The sequence below is a fragment of the Caenorhabditis elegans genome, chromosome II (assembly GCF_000002985.6).
Source record: "Caenorhabditis elegans chromosome II".
In the NCBI taxonomy this organism is placed as follows: domain Eukaryota; kingdom Metazoa; phylum Nematoda; class Chromadorea; order Rhabditida; family Rhabditidae; genus Caenorhabditis; species Caenorhabditis elegans.
Genome location: NC_003280.10, coordinates 3,601,445 through 3,616,819, shown reverse-complemented (window position 1 = coordinate 3,616,819; position 15,375 = coordinate 3,601,445). Strand labels below are relative to the sequence as shown.

The 15,375-nt window shown below is 40.3% G+C and overlaps 1 protein-coding gene and 2 pseudogenes across 3 annotated transcripts; 1 reads left to right on the top strand and 2 right to left on the bottom strand.

The window, feature by feature from the left end:
- Positions 1–1,467: 1,467 nt before the first annotated feature.
- Positions 1,468–5,997, bottom strand: F40E12.2 (annotated as a pseudogene). Its single transcript has 9 exons — position 5,997; positions 5,887–5,946; positions 5,774–5,839; positions 3,377–5,709; positions 2,745–3,128; positions 2,447–2,699; positions 2,170–2,396; positions 1,929–2,095; positions 1,468–1,863 (listed from the first exon to the last, which is right to left on the bottom strand). Coding segments are annotated over exons 1-9 (3,887 nt in total).
- A 958-nt stretch (positions 5,998–6,955) lies between these two features.
- On the top strand, positions 6,956–9,228 carry Y49F6A.5 (UBC core domain-containing protein). The gene is made up of 5 exons (NM_001377765.2): positions 6,956–7,409; positions 7,622–7,693; positions 7,748–7,954; positions 7,997–8,116; positions 8,273–9,228. Exons 1-5 carry the CDS (start codon positions 6,959–6,961, stop codon positions 8,488–8,490), a joined length of 1,068 nt encoding a protein of 355 aa, NP_001364772.1. The 5' UTR covers positions 6,956–6,958; the 3' UTR covers positions 8,491–9,228.
- Positions 9,229–9,433: 205 nt separating this feature from the next.
- On the bottom strand, positions 9,434–13,433 carry wago-11 (annotated as a pseudogene). The gene is made up of 10 exons: positions 13,388–13,433; positions 13,238–13,321; positions 12,636–12,849; positions 11,815–12,585; positions 11,487–11,696; positions 11,125–11,438; positions 10,344–10,940; positions 9,944–10,295; positions 9,694–9,884; positions 9,434–9,595 (listed from the first exon to the last, which is right to left on the bottom strand). Coding segments are annotated over exons 1-10 (2,941 nt in total).
- Between the last annotated feature and the right edge of the window lie 1,942 nt (positions 13,434–15,375).

The following is a 15,375-nucleotide window of genomic DNA, read 5'->3' as shown; positions in this document are numbered from 1 at the left end:
CTCTGGCTGCCTGCCTGCGTCTCAAATGTGACGTTGACCTTTTCACACAGGGAGGGGGAGCAAGGCGACTCGTAGAAAAAGAATGGGAAATGAGAGAAAAAAAGAGGGGAAATGTGATGTAAGTAGGCTCATAAATGGTGTAATTTTTGAATCGGATAAGGCACTTATTGGAAAATCTCTACCTGCCTGCCTTACAAATCGCCCTACGCCTGCCTCATGCCCACTTTCTAGTTAAGTATTCAACAAAAAAATTTGAATTACAAATGGAATATTGGGAGTTTTTACTGTGCAAATTTAGAACAATGGAATTTACACCACATTTAAAAAATAGGCAGTAGGCAAGCAGGTAGGCAGGTAGGCAAGCAGGCAAGTAGACAAAAAGGTCTATCTGTCTACCATAGACAATTTTTTTATTTTAGTGAAAAAAATACTTCAAATTTTTTTTTTAATTTTAAAAACTCACTATCAATATAAATTTAAAACCACAGAAAAATGTTTTCTCGCGTTTAAATTGTAGAATTTATAATGAAAAAGTGCAAATGATAAAGCCCATTTTATCAGTAGGCCGAGAAACTGAGCAACTCGAAAAGGTGGTGACACTGATAAGGGTGAGTGATAGGAAAGGGGAGAGGCTCGTTTACATTGAAAAGCGTATGAGGAATATGGAGAGAGAGGGGTGGAAAAGGACAACGGGGTGGTAGTTTGAAAATTAATGGTTTGAGAATTTTCTCACCCTTAATTACTCGTCTATTTCTGCTGATTTTCATAATAGTGAAGAAGGCGAGAAAAATTCGTGCCTGCCTAAAAGGCGACCTACGCCTATTTTGTGCCTACTCGTGTGGTAACAGGTAGGCATGTGGGAAGTCATGTAGGCATGCAAAATGCATTCAAGCAGTCACCTAGGCAAGCATAAGGTAAGCATGATGCAGTCACAAAGTAGGCAGATACAAGGTAGGCTGCTGTAAAGCAGGCAGGCATTTGGGCATTCATGACATAGGTAGGCTTGGAGGTAGGTAGGCAGGAACGAAATAGGTATTGAGTAGGCAGGCACGTAGACTGGCATCAGCTAGGCATGAGGCAGACATTATTCCGGTGCCACTAGCAAATGTTTTCCTCAAAATATATTGAAGGTCACACACTACTCCAAAGTAAAGGTTATTGCATATAAACCGTGTGAAAAAATGTCAGAAAAATTCCGGTGTGCAATTGAATTGATATTTTTAATGCATTCTTAATACAGATGTAAGCCTTAACATAAGCCTGAGCCTAAGCCTCAGCCTAAGCCTGAGACTAAGCCTAAACCTAAACCTTGCTCACATTTTTTGCAGGAGTGTTTCGGGCGAGAACAGCGCTTCAGAAGAATACCGACTGTAAACTATTGACTAAGTTCAAAACTTTATTACCGACATTCAATCCGATACAATAAAATACAATACAATCGGTTCGAACTTTTTCTTGATAAAACATTCATTGCATATCGGTCATCATGGACGATTTGGTGGTTTCAGTGAGAGTCCCTTCCTTCTTCTTCTTGGGCGCCTTCTTCTTTATCTTCATCGGATGAACCTTCTTCTTCCCCTTCATGGGCTTGTATTGCTTTCTCGGATCATAAACGATAAGATCCTCCGGGTCAGTTGGCTCCTCTTCAGTCGGCTCGGTCTTCAGTGCTCGGGCGATTCGGTCCTCCTCCTCTTTTTTCTTCTTCTCGCGTTTTCTGACAACTTCCTTATCACTTGCGATTCTGTCCAATGGCACGACGGCGTTATCAATCGGAAGGATGTAGTGACGGACAATGCATTCGGCAAGGAATGAGAAGTCGACCAAGGTATACATTGCGTGCATAGACTGCCATTTCTTTTCAATCTGAATTCAAATTTTTTTTTTTTGATATCTGTAAATACAATCAAGAAAAATTCGCTAAGCCTCACCTTACTATCCGAGTGCTTGAGAATGATGCAGCTTCTCTGCTCCCACTTCTTCTTCTTATAGAAGCTAGACAACGTCCAGTATGGCTTCGGAGTCTTCTCGTCGTCAGCTTCAATATCTTGCACAACGGAGCCGCCAAACAACTTGATAACCTCTTCCCAGCCTTCACCTGAAATATCGAACTTTACCTATTGGCAGTATTAGTTATTGAAACGCATCGACATAAAAAATACAAGAACTCACGATTCTTCAATAACTCAGTTTCTAGGATATGGAAACCACACTGTTCCAGGAGCTTGGGACGCATCTTATGTTGGTTGGTCTTGCTATGGAATACCGTGTCGATGTGTACGTTCCCATTGTGGCAAGTGTGCACCGTGTACCACTTGTAATCAGTGTCCATAGCGTTTTCTCCAAATTGCGGATCGATGAGTGCAGTGAGCCAGGATGGAACAACAAGCGATGCCATGCTGGAAATTAGAAGCTTTTAAGTTTAAGCTTTCAGTTTCTGGGTGCTTACCATGCAAGAAGTTTAAACGTCATCAAATCATTGTTGTCCATCGCCAGAAGATTTTTCTGATCATTCATATTCGTCACGTACTTCTTCGGGAGTACAATGTGTGAGAACGAATTCAAGTCCATATTCTCCTTGTAACCCCAAGTGATACAATATTTGATTCTCAGCGGTAGCTTCTTCTTTTGACGACGTGTAAGAGCATTCTTATCGAAGACAAGAACATTCCAGAATCTTTTCGAGTTTGGTGGGATTAATCCTGAAAACAAATGTTTTTGAGAGAGAAATTATTTTAAAAACTCACTTGTATTAAACGGAGTATCCTTAACTGCCCGATAAACATCATCAAATAAATCCGAATCTTTCCTCAAAATTTTCACAAAATCCACCGCATCATTTCCGTAATAATCGTGAGCGTACTTATCCGCACCAGATTGAATCATCAGCTCAATGGTCTCCTTGTGAAGATTTTCGATGGCAACATGCAGGCAAGTTTTACCATCCAGACCATTGCATACGTCGAGCAGAGCTCCCGCTTTCACCATTTTCTCCACTTTCTCCCACTGTTTACGTTCGCAAAGATCGAAAATCTTTGTGCCGTATCCTTCTCCAAAACGAGAATTACTTTCCAGACGGGAGTCTTGTAGTTGCATGTAACTGTAGTCAACTTCCTCGGGTGCAGTGTAGACTGAAAAAATAGTTTTTCATTAATTGCGAACGGAGATCATTCATTCCGCTCATTGTAAGGCTTATGCTTAGGCTGAGGCTTAGGATTAGGCTTAGGCTCAAGCTTAGGCTTAGGCGTAGGCTTAAGCTTTGGCTTTGACTTAAGCCTTGGCTTTTAGTCTTAGGCTTAAGCTCAGGTTTAATTTTTTCAGCGCATTTCTCAGAAGATTACATAGTTTTGCACTACAGCAGAAAAAAAAAACTACTCACTTTTCTCTTTAGGAACCATGCTTCTCATGTCCGGATCACGAATGAGGATCCACCAGTATGCAAACACTGCAGCACCGACGCCAATCAATACCAGAGCCAAGACTCCTGCTCCAATGTACACTGCGAGCTTCCAGCCTTCCACTTCATCATCCAAGTGCTCGCCCTCGAAGAAATCAAGCAATTGTTTCTGAATATCCTCCAAGTCTGTTGGGATTGTCTTGAAATTACTGAAGACTAGGTTCCAATCCATTGACGCAGAATCTTCCAGAGTCTTCAAAGCATCTTCTACGTCATCCATTGGTGTATCCAGAAGCTTCATCGACTCTCTGAGTTTTCTCAATTCAAATTTTCCTGTTAAAGCTGCACTGGAGAAAAGTTTGTACTGTAGGCCAACTTCTTCCAGAGTCTTCTCAGGTTTTGACTTCACGAGATTCAGAATTCTCTTGTTGCTCGCTTTCAGATTGATAAGAAACTTCACGAAAGACGCAGAGTTCTTCCAAATCATCTCCAAATCAGTCTTCACTTTCGGATTTTTGATCTTTTTGATTTCATCTGGTACACTTGGAATTTTCTTGATCAATAAATCCAAATCAGCGGAATACTTCTTAATTTGCCCAATCTGATAGAAAGAATGAGCTGCAAAAGCAAAGTTCAGAAGCTTCTTCGGATCCCCGTTAAACTTCTTTGTTGGCGACCGTCTTCGTCTGGTAGAATTGCTAGAATTCCCGTTAAGATTTGGAATCGTTTTTAGACTTTTTGTTGAATCTAGAACTGCATTCACTAGACTTTTCACATTCTCAAAGTCATTTTTCGTTCTGATACGGGAGATTCGAGATGACATTCGGTTGACTTCCTGGATCATTGAAGCGTCTAGTTCAAATAGAAAGTCACAAGCAGGGGTTCCGAGTTTAGCATTAGCCATCCAACTCGAGATTTCAGTGATTTTTTGTTTACTTCTCAACAAAACATTCACCGACTCAATAAACGACGTTTCTTGTTTCAAAGATTTAAAAAGCTTCCTGTGTCCTTCGAAGTACTCTTTCATAGCTTTTAGACTTCCTCTACTCTTCCATGTTGCGAATTCAGCTTCTGTTCTCATATTATTTAAGTCGTCTTTAAACTTATAAATGCTTTTAGAAAAATCTTCATCCTGCGACAATGTTTCTAGATCAGCCATGACTTTTGGTGGAGTCTTGAATAGTTCGACAACACTTGTTTCGAAAAGTTCTGTCTCATTGTAATCCACAATGGACGTTGAAGAAAGTACTTTGAAGCATGAATTAAAATCCGTAAGAAACATATCTTTTGGGACTTTTTTAATAACTCTCAGACTATTGATCAGCGCGAGGGTATAATCTAGACTTTCGATAACAGATGAATTGAACATGGGCACCGAGTCTTTGTTCACTTTCTCTAAACTATTCGCCGATGTCAAAAAGTCTACAAGATAAGCTTTCAGATCATCTAAATCCATGCCTTTATTCAAAACAGTCCGTACCCATGAATCCTTGAGATCCTTCTCGACAAGAGAAACTGTTCGTGTAGAAAGGAACGCAGTGGCAATTGGTATAGTTGAAGGATGTTGTTTGAAGTTTTCAAAAAAAATACCAACCGGGAAAGTAATTTTTCAATTGTTTCCGGACTGGCTAACAACGACTGGAACTTCTGGGCTTGAATTTTGATATTTTGAAACATCGGATTGAGCATACCAATTTCTGATGCATTTTCATAGATCTCTGCAGTCGCATTGATTCCTTCCAATAGAGCATTCATTTTGAAGTGGGTAGATTGAGATATGGTTTTTAAAACTGGCGATATTGTCGTTGATAAAAACATGAAGTTTTCAATTGAATACACCAAATCCCTAATTGACATCTGATTGAACGTGACTGTCTCAAATGATACCAACTTTTCTAGAATAGTGACTTCAAAGTCTTCTACGAAGTATTGAAGAGTTTTACTATTCGTTTCATCAACCAGAGATTGCAAAACCTTTATCTTATCAAGTCCATCTTTCAGTTTCTGTCTCAAGCTTTTAGTGACTTCCATCCAAATCCCATCTTCATCCAGCAATCTTTCAACGCCATTGATAGCTCCAATACCTCCCGAAACCGCATCTATGGATTTTTCCAGGTCAATGATATTGCTCTTGATCCCGTCGTCAGTTAAACCAACTAACTTGTCGATCACCGAACTGTTCTTGAGATTCCATATACCTGCCAGGATATCCTTCTGAGTAATTGTTCCATTATCAAGCTGCATCTGGAGGTAGATGGCATTGAGGACTCGGCCAATAGCGAGGTGACGGCTGATGACTTCAGTTACTGGGGATTCTGAAAGTTACGAATTGAGCTTCAGATTTAATTCTATAAAATTATATAGAATATCAATTCTTACTGTCAGGGGCAGCTCTCTTGAACCTGGCGGGAAGACTTTCAGACTTTGATTGGAACTTTTGATGATCTGAAACCAAAATGGCTATTTTGTATTTTAATTTGCAATAAACTAACCATTAAAACCATATGCAACAAGTGCTATGGTACAAAGAATCGTAACGCAACTTCTTATCACTGAAAAATCGATAATATAACCCCTGTAAAATGAGAATAGGAGAACTTACTTATTTCGCCGCAGCTCGAATGAAAAGAAATTGTCGAAATAAATTGAATTGATTGAGAAGACTAAGACTGATCAAAGTTGAAGATTTTAAAATCTGATAAGAAATTGGGGCAGAATGGGGAGGGGAAGGGGCACGTGGAATGATTTTATATTAAATATTGGTGTTTTCAAGAAAAATGTCACGTTTGCGAATAAATACATAAATTCAAGTTTTGGGGATACGAATGTGTTGAAGTGAAATAAAAATTTCACGTTTTTGTGAAAATGATAAACCATTAATTTCGGTATGAAAATCCAACATTCCAATTAAAAATCGGTTTAGAAATACTGGAAAATGCTTGACTGATTTGAAAATTAAATTTATTTTTTGTTGAGAAGCTTGAAAGAAATCTAAAACACTGTCTGAAAGTCGACATTTTCAGAATTTAACAGCACTTTTTCTACAGCTTTCAGACACAAACAGAGGATTTTTTAGAATTCTCAATAGGAACAAATACTATTTTCAAATCAATCGAACGTTTTTCTATGTTTTTGTTTTAACTTTTTGTTAGAAATTATCAGTTTGGAAGGGTTTCACAAGAAGAAAAAAGTCGCAAAAAAGGTTACCCGACACTCTGACGTCAAATTTCTAGGGAACCGGAGTTTCCCGCATTCCCTGTTGGTCAAATGGAAATTAAATTATTTGCAGAAAAAATATTACATTCCAGGGAAAAACATTGAGAAATACATGCACAAAGTGCGCTCTAGCGGACAGGACCATTCTTCTCGGGGCGTCATATTGACAGTCGTTTGCGGACACATTCTGTTTGCGGACAAGGGGTCCCGACAGGCACTTGCTCACTTTTATTTTTATGATTCTTGCGTTCTCTGCGTCCTTCTTTATTTTTCGTTTCCATGTTTTTATCGGATATTTTTTTTGTGTTTCCGGTTTTTAGATTTTATAAATTCGTTCAAATTTTCAGAATGCTCAACCAAGAGCAAAACTCCATCAAGAAGGTCCGTAAAAACTGGAAGGATCACATGTATTCTTCATGTGCCACGCCTCGATCTTCCCCAACACACTTTGGTGATCAAGTTGAAGGTGTTCAAAACCTAGAGGAATGTATGGATCTTGACTGTTCTCAAGAGCCACAAGATTGGAAGGAGCAAACCGCTAAAGCTCAAGGACTACAATTTCGCCGGGAGAACAATTGTTCCTTCAAAGTGACAAAACAGGAGATCATGGATGATCAGGAGGAAGTCGCTCAACCAAAGAAGGCTAGCTTTTTTGAAAACTCTGATGTATTCCAGAGCTGTTCGGAAGCTTCTTCCAGAGGAGGTTCTGAACCTGTTCAGCTGGTTTCTTATCTCCAAAACGGATCAGAATGCCTTTCAAGCTCGGAGCCCAGAAGACTCTTTTTGCCGGCCTGCTCAGGTGAGTCTAGATTTTGTAGTTTGTAGTTAGGTCCTTGAACAGGCTCTGAGGAATCTTATGATGAACGCGCAGCCGACATCAATCTAGGCTCGCGGAACCCCCAAAGGCTATCGGCTTTTCCAAATTGTGCCTGGATCGATCTCGACTGCGATTCTCTGTAAACTTTCTTCCCTCAGAGATCAGGTATATCCCTTGATACATTGCAGTTTCAGACGTCAAGCTCAACTTCTCCCCGCTGACAACCGGACCATTGATGCATCAGTTCCCGCCGGGACCTGAAATTAGTTAGTGGTTTCTTTTTCCATAATGATTCTAAACCCAATTTCTGTAATTTTTAGACAAAACATGGACCACCGAAGAAATTGGTAACTTTTTGAAGGACCATTTCAAGAACACCACAACTTCAAAGCTCGAAGTTGACGGTTTGGAGATCATCGCAGAATTTAATCCGCCAACAGGACCGGAAGACTATCCGACTTTCCATGTTGCATGCCAAATTTGGACTGGGAAATATGCTACCGGGATCTTTAAAAACGATGTTTTTGGTGAGACAATTGCAAGTCTTCACAATTAATTTTCGATTTCAGATTTCCGGAATTATCTGTTCAACCCATTCTCGGTGGATCACTCGATTCCCCAGATCGTGATTCAATCGAAATCGGACTCATTCTACATGAACCAAATGAAAAAGTCTCATGGACCGGATTGTGAGTTTGCAGACGCGAGTATAGAGCAGCCGACACTTTCTGGGTTCCACAAGATCGGTGCAGGTCTTATGAAGTCGAGGGTTTTGGCGCCTACCTTTAAGCCCTATTAGGGGAATTTTCTAGACCAAATATATCTATTAAAATATACAATTTCAGACCCAAAATGGTCCAAACTCTCGAAGGACGCCAAGAAGCAATGGAGCACCTGGCGTAGTCAGATGTACGAGGTGCAGAAGCGTCAGATCACTGACAAGTTGATCGTGTACCGGTCGGTTTGGGAGAAGATGCATGGTGTGGAGAAACCGGGACGGAGATGTCCTATGACTTTGGTCAAGGTGGAAATTGACGATGCGGAGTATCCGGGGGAGGTATAGAGTACCTGATTAATTTTAGGCTCTTTTTTGTAACTACCGCTAGGTTTACAACTCGCTGCTATTTTTTTATAATTATCACATTTTTTCCTGAACCAATTTTACAGCATTCCTTTCACTTTTCATTCCATTCCCTGTTAAACATCTCTGATTTTGAATTTTCAGCCCTTTTTTAAAATTCCATGAAATCGGGTATTTTTCCTGTAGGGTCCTGACATGATCTCTCAACATTTGTTATTTCAACTTTACTTGAAACAACTTTTATTCGAGTTAGTTAAAGCAATTGAAATAAAGTCCGAAGATTGTCTGAAATTCAGAATTCGCTGGAAAAATTTCTCTATAATTTTCGCAGTTTTCAGACATTTTTTGAGAATTTTTCCAATTGTTTCAACTTAAATAAAAGCAATTTTTAATGTCAAGCAAATGCTTTTCTAGGGTCTCCATCATTAAATATTAATAAGAATTCTTGATAGAACCCTTGAGCACATCGGCTTCTCCCTCTCCTTCACATTTCAAGTTGATCTCTTTGTATCTTTTTTATCTTTTTTCTCGCCCAATTTTAGATTCCCCCTTATCTTCCCAACGTCCTTCTCTACGTGTCTTCATTTTTTTCTACCGGAAATTCAAACCTAACCGGGTGCTCACAGATCTTTCCCAACTTTATCCCAGTTTTCCCACTTTGTTTCAAATTTTCAGATCCGTTTTAAAATTTTAATAAGCTCAATAAACTTAGCTTGCCAACCAAGTTTTTAAATATTGACCAATCAGAATCGGCTAATCCTAGAAGTTGGAATTCTGAAAATAAAACGGAAAAAAGTTGGCTTAAACTATAAGATTTTATTCAAAATACTAAAAAAAATAGGGGGAGATATTTATGATTTGAACTTCTTAAATAATAGATTAATGCTTAAAAAACAGCAACAACAATAAAACAAAGTTTAAAAAAATTTAAGCCCAAAAGTTCCTGGCCTTAATCGCCATAACATTCATGCTCTTGGTGATGTCCTCGACAAGTTCTCCGCTGAGCTCTTTCGAATCCATTTCAATATTCAAATCGGAGTATTTTGTAAGAGTGGCTTGAATAGTTTTGGACAGCTCTCCGAGTTTTCTGAAAATATTTAAGCTAAAGATAATATACTTTGGCCATTGATTTTATGATTTTTTCAGAAATGTTTCATGATATAGAGTTCAAAAGCCTAGACTCACTTGTGCTGGATGAAATTATTTCTTCCCCGCTTTGCCAAATTATCAGCTGCATATAGGATGTGTGGAACTGCAGGTGGTTGGTAGCAGACCTGATGAGCGAACGAGAGGATATAGGTGAGATTCATAACCTCATTTTTCGACCATTTGGGATCATTGGCGGCGATGGTGTACTTTGTTGGCTTAGCTGTGCTCTGGAAAATTTGATTTTTTTTTCAACTTAAAGGCCTAGGACTTTATAAAAGTAACTCACAATCAAAGCTGTCTGAGAAATCAGCACAAACTCTTCCCGCCCCGCCGACGTGATTTTCCCATCCAGGCAAGTGCCCGATCTGACGTTCTGCTTCATAGCCGTATCACCTTCTCGAATCTCCACCGGGAACACTCTCAAATGGGACGTCTTGTTGGCAACGATTACCACTAGACTTGGCTTGTAGCCTTCTTGAACCTCGGCGAATGAGCTTCTGATTTCTGTAATCTCCTGTTGGACCCGATCGAAGTCTCCCTCGCCGGCTCCGGTGCGATAGATCACGATCTTCTCGGGAAGCGAGCCAGAGGATTCCTTGTAGTACTGGAGGCACTTCGGGATGTGGGTGCCGAGATTTCTGGAATTAAATATATTTTGCCTATCTAGTTTGAACAAATAAACTTACTTGAGCCTATACTCATTCTGCTCCTGGAACCAGTTGAATCCTCCAAGATCTGTGGCCTTCTGGAGCGAGTAGGCACATCCTACAATCGTAGGCTCTCCGTCGAAGGTTCCGTTGCTCTTGTCAAACAATGTTCTAGCCGCTCCATGAGTCATCTCAAAACCAATGAACTGAGTACCATCGAACAACTTCTTCTGCACGAAACTATTATTGGAGCAGACGACAGTTCGATTGAAAGACTGAGGAACCTCGACGATGTAGTTGATACCTCCACACTTCAGATTGAGCTTCTTGATGACATTCCCCGCGGTCTGTCCATTTCCGCTGATAATGAATCCGGCGGTCTTGGAGTGAATTTGCATCGTCTGAAGCCCAACCGCCGCTTCGAAGTATTTCAGAACATCGTGCACTTCGGGCTTCTTCTCCTCAGTAATTCCAATTATGATGGAGCAATTGCTTTGCTGGAGCCTCTTCATTTGCTCCTTCAGTTCAATGGTCGATGTTGGATTGAAGTTTTCAATTTTGATCCAATCCCTCGTCTCCCGACGGATCTCGAGACCACTTCGTCTGCATAGATCACAGAGTTTCATGCAGAAGTCGCTGAAAAAGAAATAATATTTTCTGCTTTTTTCACGGCAATTTTGTCTGGTTTGACTACTAGTTTTGTTATTTTTTTTTATTTGAACAATTTTAAGGTAAAATTATTGCAATACTCAAAACGATTTTCACGTGTATTTCAACAAAAAGCGCGCCTAATTCCAACCATAACTAATTCCGAACTCACCTCAAATTGATGCTAACTACCCGAAACGCAATCACCGCGACCTCATATATTTTGGCCGGCTTGAAGAACTTATCTTCCCTGCTCGGCTCAAACTGGACACTTCCGGGCTTCGGCATTATCGAGTACTTGTTGAATGAAAGCTGGGCCGGTGACAAGATCTTCGCTTCCAGTTTGATTGGATCCTTGGAGATTCTGATTCCGAACGTCTTTAGGTAAGGATTGGAAGCAATCTTCAGTGAGCTTTCAAGAATTCTGGCGACAATTCGAACATGCTTCGAAGGGAGAATCGAGTTTGGTCCAGTCATGGCGGATTGCTGAAATCAAAAAAAGTTAAGTAGGTTTTTAATTAGCTTAAGTCTGACCACGTTGGGGTTGATCTTCTGAATTGAGATTTTCTGTCCTGGCACAATTTTCAATAGCTCGACAGGGAACATCGTCTCACTTCGGAATCTTTTCGAGACGATCATTGGCAGATAAGGGAACTTCAGTTTGTAATTGTACTGTTTCAGGTAGTAGTCGGCCACTGAAATCTCCTGCTCATCATTTTTTCCTTCATTCAGTTTGATACGACTCTGAAATTCTTTAAGGAATAAAGAATATCCGTTCCTCAAGCGTATCTGAGAGTCAAGTGAAATTGCTAGATGCCTGAACTACCTACACCCTGCCTCAACTTTTGTTTAAAAAACTCACTCCTCAGCATTCCTGTCCGTGAGTCCCTTGACAATCACGTTTCTGTTGACATCCTTCGACAAGTGCACCGACTCAACAATCAGCCCTTTGAGAGCATCTGCAATGCTGCCGAGAGCACGGGGCTCTTCCAAAAGTCGGCGCTCGACCTCCTTGACTTTTCTCTCATCCCAGTCTTCGTTGTGATCCCGGTGGTGGTTCCCGCGGTCTCCACGATCTCCACGATCCTGCGGCGATCTGCTTCGGCTTCGGCGTCTGTTGTCATGTCCATAGGATCTTCCTCCACGGTATCCTCTGTCACGGTCACCTCGCCGATCTTGGGATCCTCTGTGTTGCCGAGCCGGGTTTACAATCTCTTCGAACTTATCACAAATCATTTTCAGAACAGAAGTGGACTTATGGAAGGGAGCAAGCTTGTTATCTATGGTCATGATAATCTCTGTGGACCCATTTTCCCCATCTACAAGTCTGACGCTTTTGTCAAAACCAGATCGGATCTCCGAAAGCGCATCAGGTGAGCTGACAGCGGGTTCATTGACAGCATAGGTTTGATTTCCAAACTGCAGGTATTCCGGAGTGTTGAGAACTTCTGAAGTTGCAATCTCTACCAATCTTGGCAACTCCTGCCGATTGGCATCACTCAGAGAATTTGGTCCGTTGGTATAGACGAATCCATTTGGGGAAATTTTGACTTTAAATTCAGCATTTTTCTTTCTCAAATAATTTGAGATCTGGCTCCATTCTTGAGTTGTGAAGTCTTCCTGTGAGTTCAGGCTGAAAGTATATGATTTTAATTGGCCATCATACCAGGGTTTAGAACTTACTTCCCAGCCACTGCTTGAACCCCATCATTCAAATTTAGCTCAGTTTTTCCACCACAGAGACGGGTTTCCATGGAGAGACGGAGAAGACGTTTGGGCATCTTGGTGATGTCGATTTTGAAGCTGTTCGTCTGAACCTGGCACTTTCCGATGGGGTTGAAAACTTGGGCTCCGCTGGTAGATGAAGACGAGGGTAGGGTGAACATCCTGCGTGGCGCTGAAAAATCAATGACTCTAATCAGGTTTGCACATTTGCCGAATTTGCCGGAAAAACAGGAATTGCCAAAATTGTGTTTTTTTTCACTTTTTTGTTGAAAATTTCAGAGTTTAAATTTAATCGGAAAAATCGTACGCATCCTATAAATGTTCCTACATATGTTTTGAATATTGCGAGATTTCTATGAAAATTTCTAAAGAAAAGGGAAAAATATTTCAAAGTTTTTTTTCACAGTTTTAAGTGTTTCTGTCTTATAAAAAATCCCTCTACAACGTCCGGCAAATTGATGTTCGGCAAACGGCAAATCGGAAAATTGCCGGAAATGAAAATTCTGGCAAATCGGCAAATCGGAAAATCAGCCGGCAATTTGCCGATTTGCCATTCTTACCTGAATTGACGCTCTCCTCCTTTTTTACGTTCCCCTCCTGATTTGGTCGCACACAGCTTCCCTGACTTCCTGACTGGTTTGGATCTGAAAATTGAATCGCTTGTGTGAAATGTTTAACTTTTTTTTTGAAAAATTTCAACAAAAACTAACCAGAAGCGGTTCTCTTCGGGATGCGGTATGGCTCTTGATTTGACATATTTTTGAAAAATAGTCACTTATTCAATCTAAAAATCGATAATCAATCTACTAAAAAATAATTCTACTAAAAAATAAAAACTGTCACATCAAATTTGACTGCAGCGACGTTCGCTTTCGATTCCACATGTCGTAAAAACGGCTCGAATCGCGGTTCCGCGGGAGATGACAAAAACGGGAAAACGCTAGAAACAACAGTTTTTGCGCTGTATTTTGGCGTTTTCTCGTCTCCCGTCTCCAAATATTTTGCGCGCGCGTCGCTGCAGTCAAATTTGATGTGCCAGTTTTTATATTTTCATAATACAGTGGGACTTAATTTTTTGAGAGGAAATATAGTCAAAAATCGCGGGTTGGTAAATAAAAAAATATAAATATAAAAATTATGGAATATATTAAATTTTGAAAGCAATTTCCCAAGTTTCCTATTGAAACAAAAAATATTATTACAGTAAACACACAGAAGAAAAATAAGAAAGAGCTGAAATATCAGGTTGTCCCATAAGTTTTTGTACTTTTTTTCAAATATTTTTCCAAAACTTCTAGAAAGTTTTAAAATTTTTTCATCGTAGGTCGTGTCAAGGTCGGGTCGTCCCCTTTCAGAAAAGATTCATTTCATCCATTTCTACTTTGCCACGATGACAATCATCAAACTTGAACGTCGAGACGTTAGATTGCTTCTTCTTTATGAATTTCGTCTTGGTCATTCAGCAATGGAAGCGGAACGAAACATATGCGGTGCGATGGGTGAGGGAGCACTCTCTTATAATACAGCAAAGAGTTGGTTTCAAAAGTTCAAGAACGGCGACTTCAGTCTCGAAGAAATAGAACGTTCTGGGCGACCGGTAGAGTTAAATGAAGAAGACCTAGTGAAGCTGGTGGAGGAAGAGCCTCGTCTTAGTCTTCGTGAAATGGAAGAGAAGCTTGAGTGTTGTCATAGCACAATTGCACGTCACTTGGGTCGCCTTGGTTTTACTTCAAAACTTGGAACTTGGGTGCCTCATGAACTTTCGGCATCACAGAAGCTCACTCGGGTCAACGTTTGTACTCAACTTCTAACTTTTCGTCGAAAGTTCGATTGGCTGAACAATCTGGTTACTGGAGATGAGAAGTGGGTGCTCTATGTTAACCATTCCAGAAAACGTCAATGGCTTCCGATCGGTGAGAAAGGAATACCGACGCCAAAGCCTGATCTTCACCCAAAAAAGATTATGATCTGTGTCTGGTGGGGTGTTCAAGGACCCGTGCACTGGGAATTGTTGCCAACTAATAAAACTATCACTGCTGATTACTATTGTGCCCAATTGGACCGAGTTGCAGAAAAGACCAACGGAAAATATGAAAAACTATATTTTCTTCACGATAATGCTAGGCCTCATGTCGCCAAGAAGACTTTCCAAAAGCTGCAAGATCTTGGTTGGACTGTTTTACCGCATCCACCATATTCTCCAGATCTTGCACCAACCGACTACCATTTGTTCTTGTCTCTCAGTGACTACATGCGCGACAAGCAATTCGACGACGAAGAGCATCTCAAAACTGAACTCTCCACTTTCTTCTCATCGCGTTCGCCGGATTTCTTCTCCCGTGGCATCATGATGTTACCTAGTAAATGGCAACAAGTGGTGGACACTAATGGTGAATACTTGTGTGAATAGTACTACTTGTCGCTTGAGAGAAATAAATTTTTTTCAAAAAAAAAATAGTACAAAAACTTATGGGACAACCTGATAATTGGGGTCGAGGTGACTTACTGGTTACTGCATAATGTTATGTTTGAGGTATAGGGCAAACATGCGCATGGTTCATCAAAATCAACACAACTTCAGTGTAATAATATATAAGTGACATACAAATGTGGTTTTTTTTTGACAGAAGACGGTCAAGTTAGCAACTTTCTAAAAAAATTTTGTTCCGAAATTTTTTAACTAATTTTTTTTGTAAGC

What these genes read in the sequence shown, in the direction of transcription:
- Y49F6A.5 (NM_001377765.2), top strand. Translation starts at nt 6,959, where the DNA reads ATGCTCAACCAAGAGCAAAACTCCATCAAGAAGGTCCGTAAAAACTGG. An exon ending in CTTTAAAAACGATGTTTTTG is followed by an intron (nt 7,955 to 7,996) that starts GTGAGACAATTG and finishes TTTCGATTTCAG; the next exon opens with ATTTCCGGAATTATCTGTTC. An exon ending in AAAGTCTCATGGACCGGATT is followed by an intron (nt 8,117 to 8,272) that starts GTGAGTTTGCAG and finishes ATACAATTTCAG; the next exon opens with ACCCAAAATGGTCCAAACTC.